At 36.8% G+C, this 19,457-nt stretch overlaps 1 protein-coding gene across 2 annotated transcripts in view; it reads right to left on the bottom strand.

Moving 5' to 3' along the window:
* Positions 1-328: 328 nt before the first annotated feature.
* The window catches only part of TAF4 (TATA-box binding protein associated factor 4), a 38,454-nt gene continuing 19,325 nt past the window's right edge, over positions 329-19,457 (bottom strand). Inside the window, exons 3-16 of one of the 2 annotated variants that reach the window (XM_035344097.1) lie at positions 17,203-17,369; positions 16,704-16,823; positions 14,840-14,959; positions 14,381-14,503; positions 13,332-13,421; positions 12,043-12,285; positions 10,889-11,036; positions 10,426-10,540; positions 9,627-9,796; positions 8,891-9,021; positions 7,426-7,551; positions 6,723-6,779; positions 6,522-6,641; positions 329-2,737 (exon numbers count right to left, since the gene is read on the bottom strand). In XM_035344097.1, the coding sequence (XP_035199988.1) occupies positions 2,570-2,737; positions 6,522-6,641; positions 6,723-6,779; positions 7,426-7,551; positions 8,891-9,021; positions 9,627-9,796; positions 10,426-10,540; positions 10,889-11,036; positions 12,043-12,285; positions 13,332-13,421; positions 14,381-14,503; positions 14,840-14,959; positions 16,704-16,823; positions 17,203-17,369 (1,898 nt within the window). In that variant the 3' untranslated portion in view covers positions 329-2,569. Of the gene's footprint in view, positions 2,738-6,521; positions 6,642-6,722; positions 6,780-7,425; positions 7,552-8,890; positions 9,022-9,623; positions 9,797-10,425; positions 10,541-10,888; positions 11,037-12,042; positions 12,286-13,331; positions 13,422-14,380; positions 14,504-14,839; positions 14,960-16,703; positions 16,824-17,202; positions 17,370-19,457 lie in introns of those variants that run through there. The other variant, XM_035344098.1, reaches the window with a different exon arrangement.

A 19,457-nucleotide genomic window follows, 5' to 3' on the forward strand; every position in this document is an offset into this window, starting at 1 on the left:
GGGCCCTACCAGCTTCTCTCTCTAATGTCTTTTACAAGCCAGGAAAAATTTGTGCAGAGTGAAGAGCTGATTGTGCACTTCAGAAGATATTATTTAAAACCAAGCGCTACCTCTACTGCATAAGGAAGACACAGCATAGCACACCATGTAATAACTTCAATTTTTCAGACACCTCTTAGCCTCCTCTTATTGGAAGCAACATTTGAAGGCCAGTTTCTTCTCAACTTACCTGCCACAGCTTTGCAGTTAGCATGCTCGTTTGCTGGATGGTCGGTGGTGATTAGCATTCACAACTGTTTTTTACAATTAAAGGAAGGCTATGACAATGTTTTGGCCAAAAGTCAAAGCAGTTTCTTTCCACTTAATAACATTACATAATTTCAAAGACAGTTTGGAGTTCACAAACAATTAAAATCTTCAAGTAAGTGTCGCGCATGATGTCAGGTGAACACATCACTGTTGGAGCTAATCCGTTTTTTCAGCAAGACAGCCGGTCTCACGTGGACTACGTCAGTGCCGGGCTGAGTGCCAGTTCACTAGCAGTGTGCTTGCTGCTGTAGCCTGTGGATAGGTTCGTCCATGTACAAGAAATAATTATCAAAATAATATGATTTTTCTATTCATCTAATAGCAGGATTGGGCCATCAAAATTGTTTGTTTGTTTTTTGTTGTTTTTTTTTTTAACTGCCCATGTAGAGGGGAAAAAAAAATAAAGCTAAACATTCAGTACAGAGCATCAGAAATACACCTCTGACTTTCATATTGGTAATCAAAAATGCATCCCTTATTATAATATTCATAATTGTGTTCCAAATTCTTTGTTTAGTATCATACCTTCTTCTGAAACCCGTTGTGGTTAATTGTGTTTGAGGGAGTAGGCTTGCCCTCGGCGAGAGGGTATTTTATTAAATCTTTACTGGATCAAAACAAAACACTTAAGATCTCTTCAAAAAGTTTCCCTGCTTAAAAAGCAAACAAAACAAAACCACTATCCATTGATCTTTGTCCAAGATCCCTAAGACAATAATGAAGTTTTAAGATTCATAAAGTTTCATACCTCCAAAACACTGACAAACAAAACAATATAAAAAACCAAAGTGCATCTTTAGGAAACAACATCCCCTCAGGTAGACTAGTATTTTACTGTACCAAGAAAAATAAATCCAAGAAGAGAAAAGATTTAGAGAGAAAAATACATTAGCAAATACAGATAAATTTGTTTTTAATAAAGGAGTTAATTTTCTTTCAATCCTATATAAAACAATAGCAATTAAAAACTTCATTTTTGAAAGTAAAATATTTACATATGAACAAGTAACTGTGCAAAATTTACATGAAAAAAAAATGGAAAGACAGGATTCCTAAAAGACAAAATAAAAGGGGTGTAACAGTTGTCAGGTGTTGATAAAAATACTGATCAGCATTCAGTTTACACGCAAGAGAGTTAAATTCTACCATGAGAGTTCACACAAAGAAAGCCAAAGTATTTACAGTCATAAAAGTACTATCAATAGACAATTTAATACAATAACCTCTGAAAATATAAAGAACCAATTAGTATATTTGTAATAAAAAAATAGGTACAAAGAAGGGACTTTGCTCTGGACATCTTTAAAGTAGGCCCACAGCTTGCATACAGTCTTTTAGCAAAATAATTATAGTTTACATAGCCATTTTTATGTTATGTGCCAAAAATTATGTACAATTACTGACAAAATACACCAACCATTTTTCAACACTTGATTCACACTGAGAAACAGTCTTTTGATGATTCCTCTCAACTTGGATTTTATTTAATCTAAGCTTTCACTTTAGCTAAAAAACACAGTGCAAGTAAAATATATTTATGCTGAAAAGGTTTCTCTTTTTTTCCTTTTTTTCCTTTTTTAACTTTACAGCTTTACAAACTATAGCAAATAAAATGCATTTGTACAGATGCTGCTAAAACATTCAGAAGTAACCCTCCTTTATGGGATTTCAGGGCCTCTAATAAGCAATAATGTGATTAAAATTGAGGTTATGTTTAAAATTAACTGTATATCCCTCTAGATTTTGAACACTTTGGGGAAAGATAAATATTCTTAAAAAATCAGTTTGCTTTGCTAACTGACTGTTTGAAAAAAAAAAAGCTAAATGAAATGAGGTCATCTGCTGTAGACATATGCCTATATAATTGATTTAGTTGAATAAAACTGAACTAAAATGCACAATTAATGTCAAAACTGCTACAGGGCTGACAAAGGGTAGCTAGTTATTTGCTAAACGATTCCATCAGTCTTTATATATGGCTTGTTTGGCAAGAAGGCCACTCAATCAAGAGATGAGTTAAAATTTAATTGTCCTTTTATAGTATCCACAGGCCTTGTAAGTATCCTCACTGTTACAGAAATGTATTTCTCTTATACTGAAGAGTTTATTTATAAACAGGAATATAAAACTGTTCCATGTAAAGAGGTGGTTGTTTTTTAAACAATATCCCATTTGCTTGTTACAAAAAGGCGTAATTTGCAAATATATAAAAAATGTCCTCAGGCGGCTCTCCGTCAAAAATACCTTGATCTTTTCCATTTTACTTAAGGAATGCTTTATATAGCAATAGTGAATGGCTTGTCTCTCGCTCATTTTCTAAACAAAATATGAGGTCCCTGAGGTTCACCCGCGTTATCCTTTGTCGCGTAAACTGTCTGGTTGTTCCAACTCCAGAGCTGCCTGGGACTGCTGCATTTGAACCAGATCCCTGTGAACGAGAAGAGCAGAGAAATCAGGACTTGGTAATGCCCACAGGTATTCCAAACCTGTTCAGAGAAAAGACGTGAGATAAAATGACTATGTCCAGGAGGCTAGCAAACAGTGTATGCTATTAGAGACTTCATTTTAATTACTATTTTATAAACAATAGTTGAATAATTAGAAGCTATCGGTGATGTTTAATACAGATTTGTTTTGAAAACACACAAGCGAGGCTCTAGTGACCGACAATCCCAACAAGCAAAAACCCACGGGCAACTACTCTCAGTATTCTTCACCAGATTAGCAGATGGATCCCAGGGGCAGCCCTGGAGTTCTTGCTGAGCTGGGAAGCACTCCTGTCAGCCTGACTGCGAGGTCGCAAGGAATATCCTCGATCTCTCCTGATCTTCCCAGTAGAGTGCCACAAGCTCTGCCTGTTGTTGACAACAGCTGTAACCAGGCTCAGCATTATATTAAGCAGCAGCTATTCTGGACACCGGCAGACATTCCCTAATGATCTCTGAATGCCTCTCTATCATTCAGCAACACTTAGCCTTCCTCTACACACTGGTAGCGTGCCACGCAGGGTGGCAAGAGAAACAAGCAGTGTTATTTGTTACTTTGAAAAAACAGGAGGAGAAATATAAGATTTCTTTCAAGATGCCCACACTGTTTAGATATAGACTGGCTGGTGACTGAGTTTGCAGAGCAGCTCTGCTGGGGCGAACTCCCCATGCATTCTCGCTTGCAGCAGTCACAGCTCTGGTAGGATACGTGTGATAAATACAACTCTTTTATGTCTTTTATGCTTTTGTTTACACCAGCAAGGAAATCCTGCAGTGCTTTAAAGCCATCAGATTAGGCAGGAACACTATCCCATAACAAAGCGTCTCTTTCCAGAAAGCCTGGGGTTTTCTCACAGCCAGGGTTCTCTAGCACATGCAGCAGAGACATCTCCTTGGTAGTACTGGGCTGCAGTCTGGCTTGGGGCTGGCGACAGCTAAAGAGCAGCAAGCATCAGAGGAGCAGCCCCCAAGGAAGTTCTCAAGCAGCCTCCCTGCTCTTCCTCACCCGCAGGGTGGAAGCAGCAGCATTGAGGCACAGTCGCCAGTAGATGGCACAACGAGACCAAAAAGCCAACTTGGAGCTCAACTTTTAAAAGCAGAAATATTTTTGGTAGCTGCTTGTTGCTGATACCTTGCTCTTGTGTGTTTATATTATATATAATGAAGATGTTCTGAGCGATTTGGAACAGTTTATGTTTCTATCACTTACTTCTGGATACTTTTTTCCCATCCTATTTCATTTGCTACAATAATCTAATATTCCTTTTTAAATAAAACTTCAGAACTAGGTGACACCAGAAGGCCCAAATACTCCACTAGTGGCTAGAGATTCATCTGCCTACAGTTTAGACCATTTTAAAAGTGTTCTAAATAAGAACACTGCAGAGTGGAGAAAAGCCAAAATACTTTGAGTAGCATGAGAGCCATGCGAATAAGCGGTTGATACACACTCTAACACAGTCCTCCACGTGTTAATGTATTTCTGCTCTGCGTACATTACTTAGAAACCCATCTAAACCTGCACTGGAAATTATCATCCCTCAGGTGATAGCTTGCTGGGCTTGCTGCCGTCCTTCTTACACCAATGCACCACTAACAACAAAGGACACATTTCAAAAGGACACTTTAAAGCACTTGCACAATTTAGGTGCCTAATTTCCATCTACTTCAATGGACATCAGAAGACGTAGGATGACATTGGACGCTAAATAAATTTTGTCAAACACATACAGGTTAATAGCATAGGCCTATAGATACAATGGTTAGCTGGTTTTGTTTGTTTTTAAATATACCTTAGCTCAATCCAGATTAAATAGACTATAACATGTTAAATAAAAAAGTAAAACATCAGGAGTCTTTTTAAAGAGAGAACTATGCTACTCCTTTAGGCCCAGAATCAGTTAGGAAGCTTTCTTACAACATTCAGTAAAATCAGTTGGACCTAAAATTCCGAAACTGGCAGCAACCTGTTTTGTTGAATTTTCAAACAGTACAATTATTAGAGGTTATTTTACATGTAAATAAAATTCCCCATCCCTAGACAACAGAAGCTTACATTCCCAAATCTGTGTCGAAGTAGATTTTTTTTCCACACTTCTTCTAATATGCCTTAACTACAAACTGCATACAAATGGTGACAAGTGGAGCTCAATTTAAAAATGTTAAGTGACACAGCAGCAAAAAGCACAGCTGTGAGTCTATCAGATCAAAAGCAGCTGGTTCTTAATTAAACAGACAAAAAGATTAGACTTCCAGGGAACCTGTAGTTAATTGGTTAACCAGTAAGTCATTAATCTAGGATAACTAAATTAGTCAGATTTAGATGAAATACAAACAAGTGTTCACAGTAGATGCAAAATACTTTCCATAACCTAAGTGACATTAACAGACTATTCATGTTGCACAGTTGAGCATGCATAAGCAGGCAATGCCAACATCAACACTCCATGAAATATTTCAGGATATTCCTCAGAGACCACATCATTTATAAACATATTGATCTTTCCAAGCGCTGCATTCTGCAATTTTTCTAATTTTAAATTATGTTTATAAAACTTTAATACAATAATTAGTTAACTTATATAAAAACATGTCTATCAATAAGCAGGCCTGATATATTATTAATAATATCAGGCATTTCAGTAACATTTAAAACATAAAATTGTTTATGAGGATGCTCAAGAGGCTTTATTTTTTAATATAAAAAATAAAATTTATTAGTATTCAGATTGTTTTAAATTTTATATCAAGCTCACAAATTATTGCTTCTAGTAACTCGGTATAAAACAAGGTGAACTATTCTGAATTTAGACTTTTCTATAGAATGAGTTGCTTTAGCAGCAAAAATGTGGGATGTTCATGGAGTAAATAAACAGAATTATTAACCTATTAGTAAGCTGTAACTTGCTATCAGATAGAAAACTCTGCATCAAAAAAGACTCAAATTATGAAGAGCACTTTTAGACCTATTAATTACAAGTTTCAGAAGACTTTGTTCTTTTCAAGCATTAGAGATTCCTCATTAAATATCTTCCATGCAGAAACTAATTTTATACTATTTCATGTTCATTAACTTGTTTACAAATACAGTAGATAGTCTATCAATCTACCTGAATTTAAATGAACGTTAAACTAAACAAATACTGAGCATACCAATAGCTTTGTCAGTAGAGGCATTTTTAATTTTTAAAAGTTTAAATGGTAGAACATACAAGGGATGTATACGAACATGCTAATCAAATAGAAACAGTCAAACTGATCTGCTGTAGAGATCCTAAAACTACAGGCTAATCAAAAGCTGAAGAAATTAGGCAAGTTCCTATAACCCAAAGGTCCAGATGTAAATTTCAGCAGTGATTCAATTCTACCACTGTACCCACCTCATTAAAGGCATTAGTCTGCTCTCTTAGTTGGTTAGTTTGGATACAGCAATGACAATCTGTTCTAAAACCAGGTCCAAAGAAGCACAGACTTGAGAGAACAGTGATGGCTTTCTAACATTCCTCAAGTTTCATGAATTGGGAAATATGAGTACTCAAATTTTGTCCCCTATGCCATTACACTGATGCTAAAAATTGATTCTGGCCTTGTAGCAAGCAAATCTTAGCACATTTCAAAATACACTTCTGCTACTCAAAAACTTCTACAAACTAGCAAAGAAATCTCTGAAGAAAAAGACTTGTACTGAGTGACACAGCAAAACCAAGGATTGCAATTGCACCATACCTCTGTCCCTGATCCAGATCCTGGCGAATCCACTTTCCTCTTCTTTCTGGGACCAATTGCAGCTAATGCAGTCAAGTTGGCATCCCTCTGTCTCATCTGTGCTAGCTCCTGTTGCTGCATCTGCATTTGTAAAAACAAGTACAGTTAATCTTTTTTCTTTTAATTTTGCTAAGAAAAGTTTATGTTGAAGTGAACACTTACCTCCTTGGCCTTCTGTTTCAACCTAAGCTGTTCTGGATCTTCTTGTCTAGATCGAGACTATGTTGATAAACGATGAACATGGAAGAGCCAGGGAAGAAAAAAAAATTGTTTACAAAAGCAATTAAACATAAGTTTTACACAGTGTATGAAAGCTTTTCTTAAATTTCTGTGGGGAGTAGATTAATAACACAATAACACAACATGAACTTATCAGAAGTCCTGGGTTATTTTGTGAATTGTCTCTAGAGTGCTCCTGCCTAGGAAGTCATACTCATCCTATATTCAGGTCACTGAGTACAACCACAAAGTCTAATGCTTACATCAACTGCTCCCTATCCATTATATTTCATCATCATTTCTGAATTTTCTTTCTATTCTCCAAAATACTTGTAGCCTTTCTATACCATTTCATTTATGCGTACCACCAAGTTATATAGAATAAACTTTTTTCCTCAATGAAAAAGGCAAGGACTAGTTTTTAAGATCTACTAAATCTGAGAAATGCAATGAGAATGGTAGAGCAGCTGTCTCACGTGCTTTACCAAGGAAAGCAGAACACAGCTGTATCTAAAGAACACATTCATCAAGTTCTATATCTGAAGATTAGAGTCTTTCTCTTCATCACGTCCTTTAAAATGCAAAGAAACTCTGCACTTTTGACGTCAAAAATGACACTGAAAATGTGTGAAATCCAAGCACTTGCCTTTGCTGCACGCATTAAAATTTCCCTTTCTTGTTCATCTTTACGCTGCTTTTCTATTTGATCAAGTTGTTCAAAGAACTTGAGCTGTGCCCGAACGTCACTTGCTTGTTCATATCTTTCATCATCCTGAAAACAGAGCAAATATGTTTCTCATTACATATCTTAAAAACAAAGCTGTTAGCTTGTACTGTACTGTAGAAGAACATATACATTTAAAGCTAAGTGTTCACTTTGTCCTTTTCAAACAAATAGCAAGTGTATATTTACACCAGTCAAACCAGCTAGAGCTCTTAAAAGCATTTTGTTCTATTCCATGAATTCATCAGATTTTGACTTCTATGCTAATATCATCACGGCTTTAACCTCACAAACAGATTTCAGAGAGAACTGTTTTTTGTTATTTTTTAATGCTGAGGCATTTGCATCTATTAAGAACACACATCTGTCAGATAGAAGTCTCTTGAGAATTCAGAGCAGTGCTCCCTAGTCCCACATTGATCCCAGCAGCATTAACAACAGGTGCAGTCTGTTCATTCTAATACAACGTGGCCACATGCACGAAGAGCAGGTGAAACAGCTCATTTTACATTCAGTCACTTCGTCCCATACAAAGTGCCTTGTTTAACATGGGTTATCATCAAAAAGGAGAAGAAAATATGATATATTTTTCTCTCCTATATGCTCACATGGGGAGAAGGAAGGATATAATGTGGTGTAAGCCTCAATGCTAAATTTTGCTGCATCCTCTTCATGCTCGAGCAGTTGTAGAGTTGTACTTCTGTGACTTACTGTATACCTTTTTGGAAGGTCAGCATAGCCAAAGAATATTTCCTTGAAAGGGAATATTAACTGCATGTTCAATGATTCACCTTCCTCCCCCCAAGTCCTTCTCCCAGTACCTGCTGGGCTTATATAGATTGAATTACAGAAATAAAAGAACACAAGGACTCTACAAATAGATCATCACTGAGCATAAAAAAGGCTTCTGGAGATGAGCACCTCTATGTAGTTTCAGTAGGAGATCAAAAAGCTTGTTTGCAAAGATGCTGTACGCTTGAAGAAAGGAAATGAAAAATACTCATCCATCACATCATGCAGCCTTACACTGGGAGACTTGATGCTGACTGACCTTTACCAGATGGCACATAATGCTTGGGTGGGGTGAACAATACTAAATCACATCTTTTATCTGCCTCTCTCATTGTACGATCACTCAGACTTTAAACATTTGACATAATAAAGGGGTGAGGACAGCTCCTAAACATTGGTTTGAAAAAAAATTTGCAAAGGCAAGCTGAAGTATTCTAATCATCTATGTATATTAATAATCTTAGTGTAATGTAAATCAGTCAGAGACAATAAACTAACTTCACAGAATGAAGAACATCTAAACACATGTATCACAGCCAACCCTAAAAGCCCATGGAATCTGTGCAGTTTTATCTGTGCAATAAAATACAGTTACCTTATAAGAAATGTTCCTTTGTTGAGCAGTCTCTGATAATTTTTCCACTAGGTTTTGTAGTCTTTGTTGTGTAGCATGTGATACGTAGCTAACTACATCAGGATGGATTTCTGTTATTCCATGTTTTTTACCTACGATCAGGACAGAAAGTTGTAAAAAAAAATCATAACATGCAGCTAAACATCTGGTCAATCTCAATCATGGAAATTTAAGCACTTCAAAAAAATAAGGCCATCGTGTATTTCTGAGAACAAGCATTAGACAGGAAATGGTATACATATAAAAGTTTACGTTAGCTTAACAAAATTTACGACTTAACGAATGTTGCATGTCACAGTAAAACAAGCAACTGAAGAACACTTTTAGTTATGCTATCATTTTTAAACTCTTGCATAAATAAATGATAAAATTGTTTCTGGATTTTTATCTTTTTTTAAACAAATTTAATTATTTTAGTTGCTCTATCATTTTATACAGTCAGAATTTTAACCAGGTCCAGTAATTTTGATGTTAAGTTGCCATCATTTTAGAAAATCTTTCTATAGCTTTGTTATTGCTTATACTGTTCTTCTACCGTCATAAGCTGAATGACTGCCCACACAAGCATCCAAATATACAAAAGGTAACTACTCGAGCAACTTTAAAACTATTCAAATCAATTTACATGGAAAACGTCTTCAAGTACACCCAACAGTAGTGAAATTTGTTTCTTAAAGCTCTAGAAACATTAACTTACCTATTTCTAATATCCTTCTTTGTAAAGGTGCTGAGAAGAGGAAGGTTTCATCTTTACAGGACCTTGTTAACGTGCCCACTAGCTCAGAGTTTGTCGCCAATATTCGAGCGCTTTCCTCTGACAGGTTGACTCCAGCCATTGATGCAACATCATTAATGTCATCATCATCCCTTAAGAAATGAAAACTCATTACAACCATAACATTTACTTCTTGTATCTACACACGCTGCTACAAAACCTCAACTGCACAGAAGTTCCACAACAAATCTGGATATTTTATTTCATTTTTACATTTTATTTGCTTTTATTATACACTAAAATAAAACTAACATTTGATTCCAAAGTATTTTTGCCATTTTGCACTTCCTAACTGTTTTTCTTAAGGTCTTTTCTTATGCAACATTTTAGCATCTTGAGAAACAGGAGACTAGACATCACTACCACCAAACAATAATGAACTGCACTCATCACTGTAAAACAGGCTATACATCTGAACGACCTGAACAGAGTTGGCAGGAGCAAAGGAATGAATTCTATTTGCTTGTCCAGACAAGAATTGTTTGTGAGGTTTGATTTCTATCCTTAGTGCCAGCTAAATGCTAAAACCAGTCTGGCACAAGTATACCCACAGCTGTTTGTACAAGTCTTTAAGTAGCAAATCTGCTACAGAAAATTCACTTCTAGATCTTGCGAGTGTACCTAGCCTGATTCAGCACCACTGGAATACGCAGAAAGGATCCCACTGAGCTCAGCAGGTTGCCCAGGCAGTACAAGTACAAATAAGCATATGGTTCCTCACCTAAAAGAACCTCCCCCAGGTTCTTTCAGTTTATTCTTCTGAGCAGCAGCTACTTGTGTTGAAACAGTGGCAATAGCCTTGTTTCCAGGTAATACTGTTGGTTTTACCACAGGTACTGCAAGAAGACAGACAACATTTGTACATCAAATTTCAGAGTTCAGATTTACATGCCAGTCATGGGTAGTAACAGCAGGGGCCTGGCACAAAGATTCAGTTTCTACCAGCATTTCACCCATCTAAGGCAGGACCCTCCCATGCACTTCCAGCTCCCAGACATTTTAGTTGACTGTAAGTGCTGCCCTAACATATTTGCAACCCCAGCCACTATGGCAATATGCACTGAAAATTTTATCTGTACTAATAGCCAGCATACAGCTACAGGGCACTTGAGAACTGACAGTAACAAAACAGACATCAGTTAGTGCTATCAATACAACATATACTAAATATCTTGACCTCCTACCTGTCTGAAGTTGATTCAGTTGGATTTGTTGAGGAGTAGTAAGCATAATACGACTATGTGGTTGCCGCAACGCTACCATCGGCGTCTGTGTCAACGTTACCTGTGGAGGCCTTATCAATGTCCCTGCTTTTTGAGACTGTTGGATAACCTGCAGAGAAGTAGAAAGAAGAACTGTGAACAATCTGAAACAGTTAAGGCTAAGAATCTGGTGGGAAGTAACAAGTCTAACAATAAACTTGTAAATTGTTATCATCTTAACACATCCATTCATTGATCTAGAATAAGCACATTTTAAGGTATTTGAGTTTCTTTAGACAAATTATTACTCAGTGGAAAACTAATCCGTTTTCTGTGATACAAAAAAAGCCTTACTGCTATTAAAAAAAAAAAAAAACTATAATCGGAACAATCCTGTTAAAACTTCTACCTGTGGCTTCTACATTAGATATAGAAATATATATAGCGTTCAATTTCTATTTCTTACCTAGATCCTTAACACCTTGCTGTAATGTCTATGCTATAAAGACCACAAAACTGATATGATCACAAATTTTCTTTCAAGTTAAGTAAAAAGTATTTATGAATTGACAAAAGCAATCTCTTCTTTTCATCTTATTTAAAAATTTATGGATAGAGAAGCTCAGATGAATGGCAAATGTTCTACACGCAATATTCATGTACTAAGCAAGAAACCCGAGCAGTTTAATAACATATATTAATACATAACCTAGAATAAGCTTGTGTGCAGACACTGCTTTGTTTTATGAGAACAGGAAAAAAGGCGGTACATATTACACTATTCTTACAGGGTTTTCATTAAGGTTTATATGAAGGCATAAGAAACTTCTTCTCTTTCCTCTTTTGGGGTAATTTGTTGTTAGACTTAAGAAAAGGGGAAGTGGAAAATGCTCCGTAACACTGCTCTCATGGGATGCAGTGATTGAGAAAATCTGTCAATATTTCTTGGTAAAGCAGGAAATACAGTACTTTAATCGTGAATGGATTTTAAATTATACCTTTTTTCTTCTTAGTAGCTCTCTTCTCTAAAAAGGTTAAAGATCCGACTGAAGTAAACAACCAATTTGTGAAGAAAACTCACTGCATTCTGAAAAAACAACTGTGTAGTAACAGCTGACGCGCTTCAACTTACGTACCAGTGGTGTAGACTGCCCTTGTTTACTAACACCAACTTGTGTAGGCTGAGTTAGGCTGATTACAGGTTGTTGGAGAGTACTCGTTACAGTTGCAGTCGCCTTCCCTGCTGTGCGCTGAACCGACGGGCTTAGCATCACTGCCGTAAGTGCAGTCGTTGCTTGCGTTGTTGGCTGCTGCTGTTGACTTTGCTGAATGAAAGCTGCAGAGTCTGGTGTTAACTGTCTCAAGGCAGGTAAACTCCTCTGAAAGGAGGAAGGGAAAGAATTTGTTTGAGTATCTTAATGCTAGATAACAGAAGAAAACATTAATCATAAAAAGCTATGCATTTAATGTCAGTGTGCTGCATTGGTCTGCATGGACATCTACATCAGAAGAGAAAATGTGACAGCAGCTAGACGGAGCAACAGCACCTTTAGTTGTGGAAACCTGGGCATCAGGCTTCTAAGGATATTGAGCCCATCTGGAACCCTTGGTACATATTTAACAGTCTAAGCTCATGCTGCCTCACTTGACTGCATATACCAACCTATGAGATGTGATGGCTTAGAAGATTGCAGACTTTTACTGAATTCTTACATTAGTTACTTACAGTAACAATTTTTGTCCTTGAGAACAACTCACGTATGAACAAGTATTTAAGAATTCAAAAACGTCAACAAACACCTACAACTATATCCCTTAATCATACATTAGTCAAGCAAAGTTATATTCTTACCATAAAGTGCTGATCTGCTTTCTCTGATTTTTCAGATGGTAAATGTTTCAGAATAAACATTATTTTGAGATGTGTCGAATTACTATAAAATTTAGGACAAATGGTGTTTATTATTGAGAGATGACAAATTTCCCATTTATCTGTATGAATATATGGTATACAGCATAAGAGCATGAGTTTGTCCAGAAGGTACAGTTTTCTGTATCATTCTATCCCTCCTTTTTTTTTTTAAGACACTAAAGGGATGATAATAAATCAATTCATAGGCTTGGTGCTATGGAAAGAAACAGCTTGTAAGTAATAGAAAGGCAACCCACACTTTTCAGATTTCTTAAAGTAGGTATGATTTGACACTAGAAGAAATTATATTATTGGTTGTGCCAATGAATCATGCTAACAAATCTTTGGAACCAGGAGACAGAAATATTGTTTTAAGGGAGCAGAAATCTAACAAGGCACCATTTACAACTTCCATCTACATTATCTCAGAATTCCATCTGTACTGGTAAAAGATGTGCTTGTGCTCACTGCTGCAGGCAGATAAGCACATGAGGACTTGTGAACACAAGTTACCTTCAGGAAAGGCACAAGGTAAGGTTGAGGTGAAGAATTAAGTTCTCTGTAGAGCCTACTGGTGAAGTCTTCTGCTTCAATTTTTCCATCCTTCAGAACAGAAAAGCAAAATAAATGAACTTGCAGAAATTACCTTTTACATTCATTCAACACCAAGCAAAAAATGTAAGTCTTAGCAGTCTATAGGAAATAAGCAGTTTAATCATCCCCCACTAATTTTAGTTATCAAGTTTTATCATAGCAATGATTTTTGAATGCAGTTTTAAGACGTCAGCCACAGAGAATTATCAAGAACTATCAACTGCTCTGAACAGCCTGGCAGCCCCATCTCTGGTATTCTCTTTTCCAAAGTACTATAGCTCCTCCATTTCAAATAATTAAAGGTGTGTCCATCATATACTAAGGTGGCATATCTGTCACAAAACTAGCTGTATATTCCTCTTAGGAGGATACTCTGAAATTTGGTTTATGACCACCACTGGTTATCTCGTGATAACATCGGGAATACACAGCTCTGCCTCACATTAAAGGCTGCTCACAACTAGGCTAAGCAGTATTACTGCTTATTCTATAAACATTAAGTACGTCAAGCTTTAACATTAGTTTCAGGTAATATTATTTACTATTATTTTGTAAAAGTTTGTGGTTTCCTATTGAACTAGCTGCACTGTCTTTCTTGACATTTCATAATTCATATTTTTATTCATTGCTTTATCAATAAAAATCATAGAATTTAAAGAGTCATCGTTTATATTATTTGCACTTAAATTTAACTTGCATAGGTCCATTACAATAAGTTAACAAATGTCATGGTTAGGTTCTCATGCATGAATATGAGCAGCAATAAGCTTCAAAAAGAAGTGATTTACAAGCTTCAAAAGAAAATCCATGCATATATTTTAATTTAGAAAAAGCAGTGTTTGGTTTCTCTCACATTTTAGAAACTTTCTCCTCATCATAAACACTCAGTTTTGTTTCCACATATTGTTTTTGTGCCCACATATTGTTTCTTACAACTTTTAATGAACTTTCATATGAACTTTCCTTACCAGCAGGTTCTGTACCAATTCTTTCACGTTAGCCGCAGTCTCTGAAGACTGTTTTCCAGATGATGCCAGTTTTATTAATGTGGATAGAAAGTTTTTGCATTTCTTCACATTTTCCATAGTTTCCTGATGGAGGCGGGCAGGGAGAGTAGAAGGGAAACAGAAGAGATAATAAATTCTTTGTAATAAATACTCTGACCTGAATTCTGAGAAATAAAGTCCTTCTCTAGTCCATCACTGAATAATAATATTTATTAATTCAGGTCCCTGAATTAAAAAAGTGTTCTCACTTTGTAAGTTATATGGTACTGCCAAAAGTTTACTGTTTTCCCAAGACCATCAGGTAACAGAACTCTTACATCTTTACTGATCTGAGTGGAGAGTAGTGCCTGTGTGTGTATGTGTATAGATACACATACATGGTTGTAATAAAAGGGTTTCTAAATGCACTCAGTATCTTACTGTGGCAGCAGTGGAGGTTGCCGTCGTTCCTTGCACTGTTCTCTGAGGAGTTCCAGTTTGTACAGCTGTTGCTGTCCCCAAAGTAGTTGTTTGTGCAGTACCACCCAGAACAATCTGAGGCTGCAGAAAATACAAACATAAGATTATTATACTTGGAATGTACCTGATTGTTTCCCATCAAACCATCAAATTAACCAAGCCGCAGGGCAGTGGGCATCTTCTTTCACAGCTACTATAAAAAAGAAGTTGCTCATCTGCTATCTGCTGCAGAGGAAAGAAAAAGCCACCAGATGGCACAAAACACTACGCATTCAAAACTGAAATGGCAAAAGTTGATTAACAATTGCAGGATTTTTGGTTACTCAATAAAATCACAAAATAATACCATAAACATACCCTGGTACTCTGTTGTTTTACAACATGATTAAAAAAAGCACTACATTTCTGTCAATGCAGTAACTATTTTTCCCTGTTCCCTTAAATGCCACTTTCAAAGGGAGACTTTTTTAAAAAGCACAATGGGCACAAAAGCTTTGCTATTCCCTAGGTCTTTTTGATGAACAAGACAAAACATTTTTCTACTCTCAGAGACAAGTTGGTAATTCAAGGTAGGAATACCACCCTTAAAGAAACAACATTGTAAACAAGAGCTTTTCAGACGTGCAGTCCCACTCAGACTTCCAACACATTCTAATTACTACTGACAACCCAATCAGAGAAACAATAATTCTTATCAAGCTAAAGCTGGCTCACAGAACTTTAACAATTTATTTATAAACTTGCTCTTTATATAAATATACACAAAGAAAAAGGCTCCAGTGGTGCCAAAGATAACTTTCATTGGTATCTGGGAGACAGAAAAGGAGGTAAGGATTTAACATGTCACATTCTTTCGTAATAAGGATAAATGAAGACCGTGATATGCTCATTACAGGAAAAAAAATATGCAGATGGAATGACTTTTTCCTTCAGTACAACAGCAGTGTAGATGAGTGAGACCCGGGTAAATTAACTCTTAGACTTGGAAAGACCACTGGCATAGGCAAAGGATCTGAGAGGGAAAAAGGTTAACAGGGTGCACAGAAAAAACTGCTCTAATCCTCTCTGCTCCAAGGATGAAGAAAGCACAATTATATGATTAGGCAACAGCAATCACATCGCATTGTTGCCTGGAAGTCAAAGGGAGAATTTCACACTTGTGCACTGCAACTTAAACTTGGTATTCCCCTTCCTCCCCCTCAAAAAAAAATAAATCAACAAGAAAGCCTTTCAATAATACAGGCTGATCAATTAGAAGAGACATCACCATACTAAGACATCATGATTTATCCTAGGGCTATTAGAATCTCCACAAGTACACAAACCAAAGCACAAACTCAGAAGAGGGAGAAGTCTTGTGGAAGAGAAGGCTACCAGGGCAAGTTTTTGCTTGTTGTTTTGTTTGTAATTGTAAAGTTTGTTGTGGGATTTGGAGGACTTCAGATCCATCAGAGGATTACTGCCAAAGCTCCAAATCCAAAGGAAAATAGTGTCACTTTTTTGAGGGAGAAGGCATAAAAGTTACTTTATTTTGGCCAGTTCTGCAATTATAAAAACTTATAGCAGGACACTTTTACATATATATGCAGATAGGCATAATATGAAAAAATAAACATTTTAAAAATCATATATTTTTTTATATCCTCATCCAAAATCTGAAGTAAATTAGGATCTGAAAATGTTTTAGAAAGGATAATCCATAAGATATTTCTTCCATGCACTAAGCTTCCAATTATAATTCCTGTATGTCTGGCAGTTTCAGGGCTTTCACCTTATCTTAACAAGCGAGGTACCTCAGGCATACCTTCCGTTTCTACAGACTTACTTGCACAACAGGAGGACGCTGTAGCGTTGTGGTGGGTTGCACTGTTGTTTGAGCCTGAGACACTTGCTTGATAATAGTAGTTGGTGTCACCTGTCGTGCAATAATAGACGTTCCCGGAGCCTAGGGAGAGAGAAAAAAATATCAAACGTGGTAGTTCCTAAATTTAAATATAATCTACCGATCCCTTATTAACCATTTAACCATTATAACCAATTATAAACTTGAATGGTTTTATTGATATAAAGAAGTTTTCAACTTAATGCCACGCATACAAGTAACAATATTTTTGATGAAGGCCAGCCAATTGTAACAGATTCCAAACAAAACTCAATGCCCATGCCACATGGGAAAGTCTGTATATCACCAGGTTCATCAATGGCTTCTTCAAGTCACTAACAACACACGTTACTTTCTGGTGTATTCTTCTCAGGTAAAACCTCTTTTTTCTTTTTTTTCTTTTTTTTAAAAAAAAAAAAACGCTGAGAATCAGTGAACAAACCTGCACCGTCGATATCTGTACTGGAGGAGCACTGGTAGGTGTAGCAGGACGAGGAGTCATAGTATTCTGAGGCTGAGACTGGGCATGTGCCTGTGCTTGCATCTGCGCCAAGGCTTGTTGAGGGATCATCAGCAACTGCCCATTCTCACTGCGCACAAGGACCATGCCTGTTAAAAAAGAAATTAGTAAGAAACATACTGTCCTTTTCAAATGTGAAAGAACACATTTTTTCAGTTTATCCAAGTTGGATATGTAAGTGGAATGAATGCACTGTTGAAGTACTACACAGCTAGCAAAAGTAGTTTAGAATAAAAGCAAAAATACCCCGATGTGTTACCATATTCTGTGCAGAATAGCTTAACTGCAGAAGGACTCTTTATTCATCAACATGCTCTGTATGGTGTGCATCAGCACACACGAGTCACCCCCCTCCCGACCAAGTATTTCATGAGACCAGAGGTTCAAGTTAGCAATCACATAAAAATTGCTCCTGTTTTTTTAGTAAAAGATGTTTTATTTAACACAGCAACTAAAACAAAACCTTCCCATTATGGAAGATTCCTGTTACTTTTTGAGAAATTAAAATCAAACTAGGTTTCACCAGCAACAGGAACACAATTGTCTAAGTTCTAAATTAATTTCCCTGCAACAAATTTAGTAATGAAAGCGGTTATAAAATCGTAATTTTTCTCATGTGCATCAGCAGCAGACTGCACTGTGCCATGTTACACCCCAAAAGGGAAATAAAACGGGGAGGGAAACGAGGCAGCCGTTCCCTGCTCAGTCACTCCGATCAATGCACTTAACCTCACCGGATAGCTCCAGGGAACCAGACCCGAACAGGCAGATTTTCAGATGCTAGTCTCTTTCTAGAAGCACATACAGGATCAGGACAACATCAACTTTTTTCAAGGGTTCGTTCAATCATTCCTCATGTCTCAGTCAGTCCATGAGAGACTCAGGAATTCGTGAGCTCTGAATAAGCCACCCAAGGAAACAAACTGGGCTCCCAAAACTTGTTAGCCTGCTGGAGCAACGACCTACGGGAGGAAACTTCACCACGAAAATGAAGAGGCACTACCGAAACCAGACATTTTTCGTTGTTACTCAGTGGATAAAAAGTCTATACATGCTCCCCAACAATACGTGGAGATAGATCTCTTCTCTGGAATCTCATAGCACGACTACCACAAAAGAATCAAGCTTTCATTCGGTTTTCCAGTTGCATGAAGTGCTGAAATGTCTACAGACAGCGCCTTAAAAAGTTTGCTTGGATGGTTTGAAAATGAGCGCTCAGCTACAAAATCCATATACTGATTTTTACAAATATGAGATCAAAAAGAAAACATTATTATATTAGTATTACACAGATGTTAATTTACATCAAAATTTACATCAAAAAGCTCATTTACATCAAAAAGGTAAATTTCTATCACAGCTTGTTTAGAAGCATTAAGGGGGGAGCACTACGTGCTACAGACAAGAGGTGTACCTAGAAGCAAATATTCTCAAGTTGTCTTTCTGAAGGAGTGGTGGAGGGGAAAATCTTTATAATCTTGAAGACTGCAGAACTAAATACAATTAAGTTTAGCTGTCAAGCCTGGAAAACAATTTCCCATGCCATCACAAAAAGTAAGGTCTTTTTTCCTGTGACTTATGTCAAGAGATGCATTTTAATTACAACAGCAAAGCCACGCAACACCAGCACGGCTTACAAGAACTTTTAAAACCTCAGAGCTTGCTCCTCTCTGCTGCTCATTAGAACCATCACTACCTTCTCACCATCAGCCTCTCAACACAGAAACAGGGCTAACAGCACAAAAACCAAAAAAGACAGAAATCCAGTAGTTTAAAACCTAGGAAGTGACTTGCTAGCACGCCAAGCTCAATCCTGCACAAAAAGAACTTGGCAATAATCTCCCATTGTGCAAATACGAAATCTTAGGTGATGAATTCTTGTTGCCCTTTCTTAATAATCAGCTGAAGAAACTGAACACTGCATCAGTGGAAATCTCCAGTATTATTATAACTGAAGACATGGGGACAGCATAAGTCTGATTAGAGGAACTGTTTCAAGACAACGTCAAATATTAAATCTGGCTGATTACCATTTAATTTTTAGCAAATCAAAAGGCCAAGCACAATTATATAAGGCTTCGCTTAAGCCCTGAAACACACACAAGTCAATTGACATCCGTAAGAAATATTTTTTCTTACACACCACAATTCTGGGGTTCCCTGCAGCACTGAAGGGC

Source organism: Oxyura jamaicensis, chromosome 20 (assembly GCF_011077185.1).
Source record: "Oxyura jamaicensis isolate SHBP4307 breed ruddy duck chromosome 20, BPBGC_Ojam_1.0, whole genome shotgun sequence".
In the NCBI taxonomy this organism is placed as follows: Eukaryota; Metazoa; Chordata; class Aves; order Anseriformes; family Anatidae; genus Oxyura; species Oxyura jamaicensis.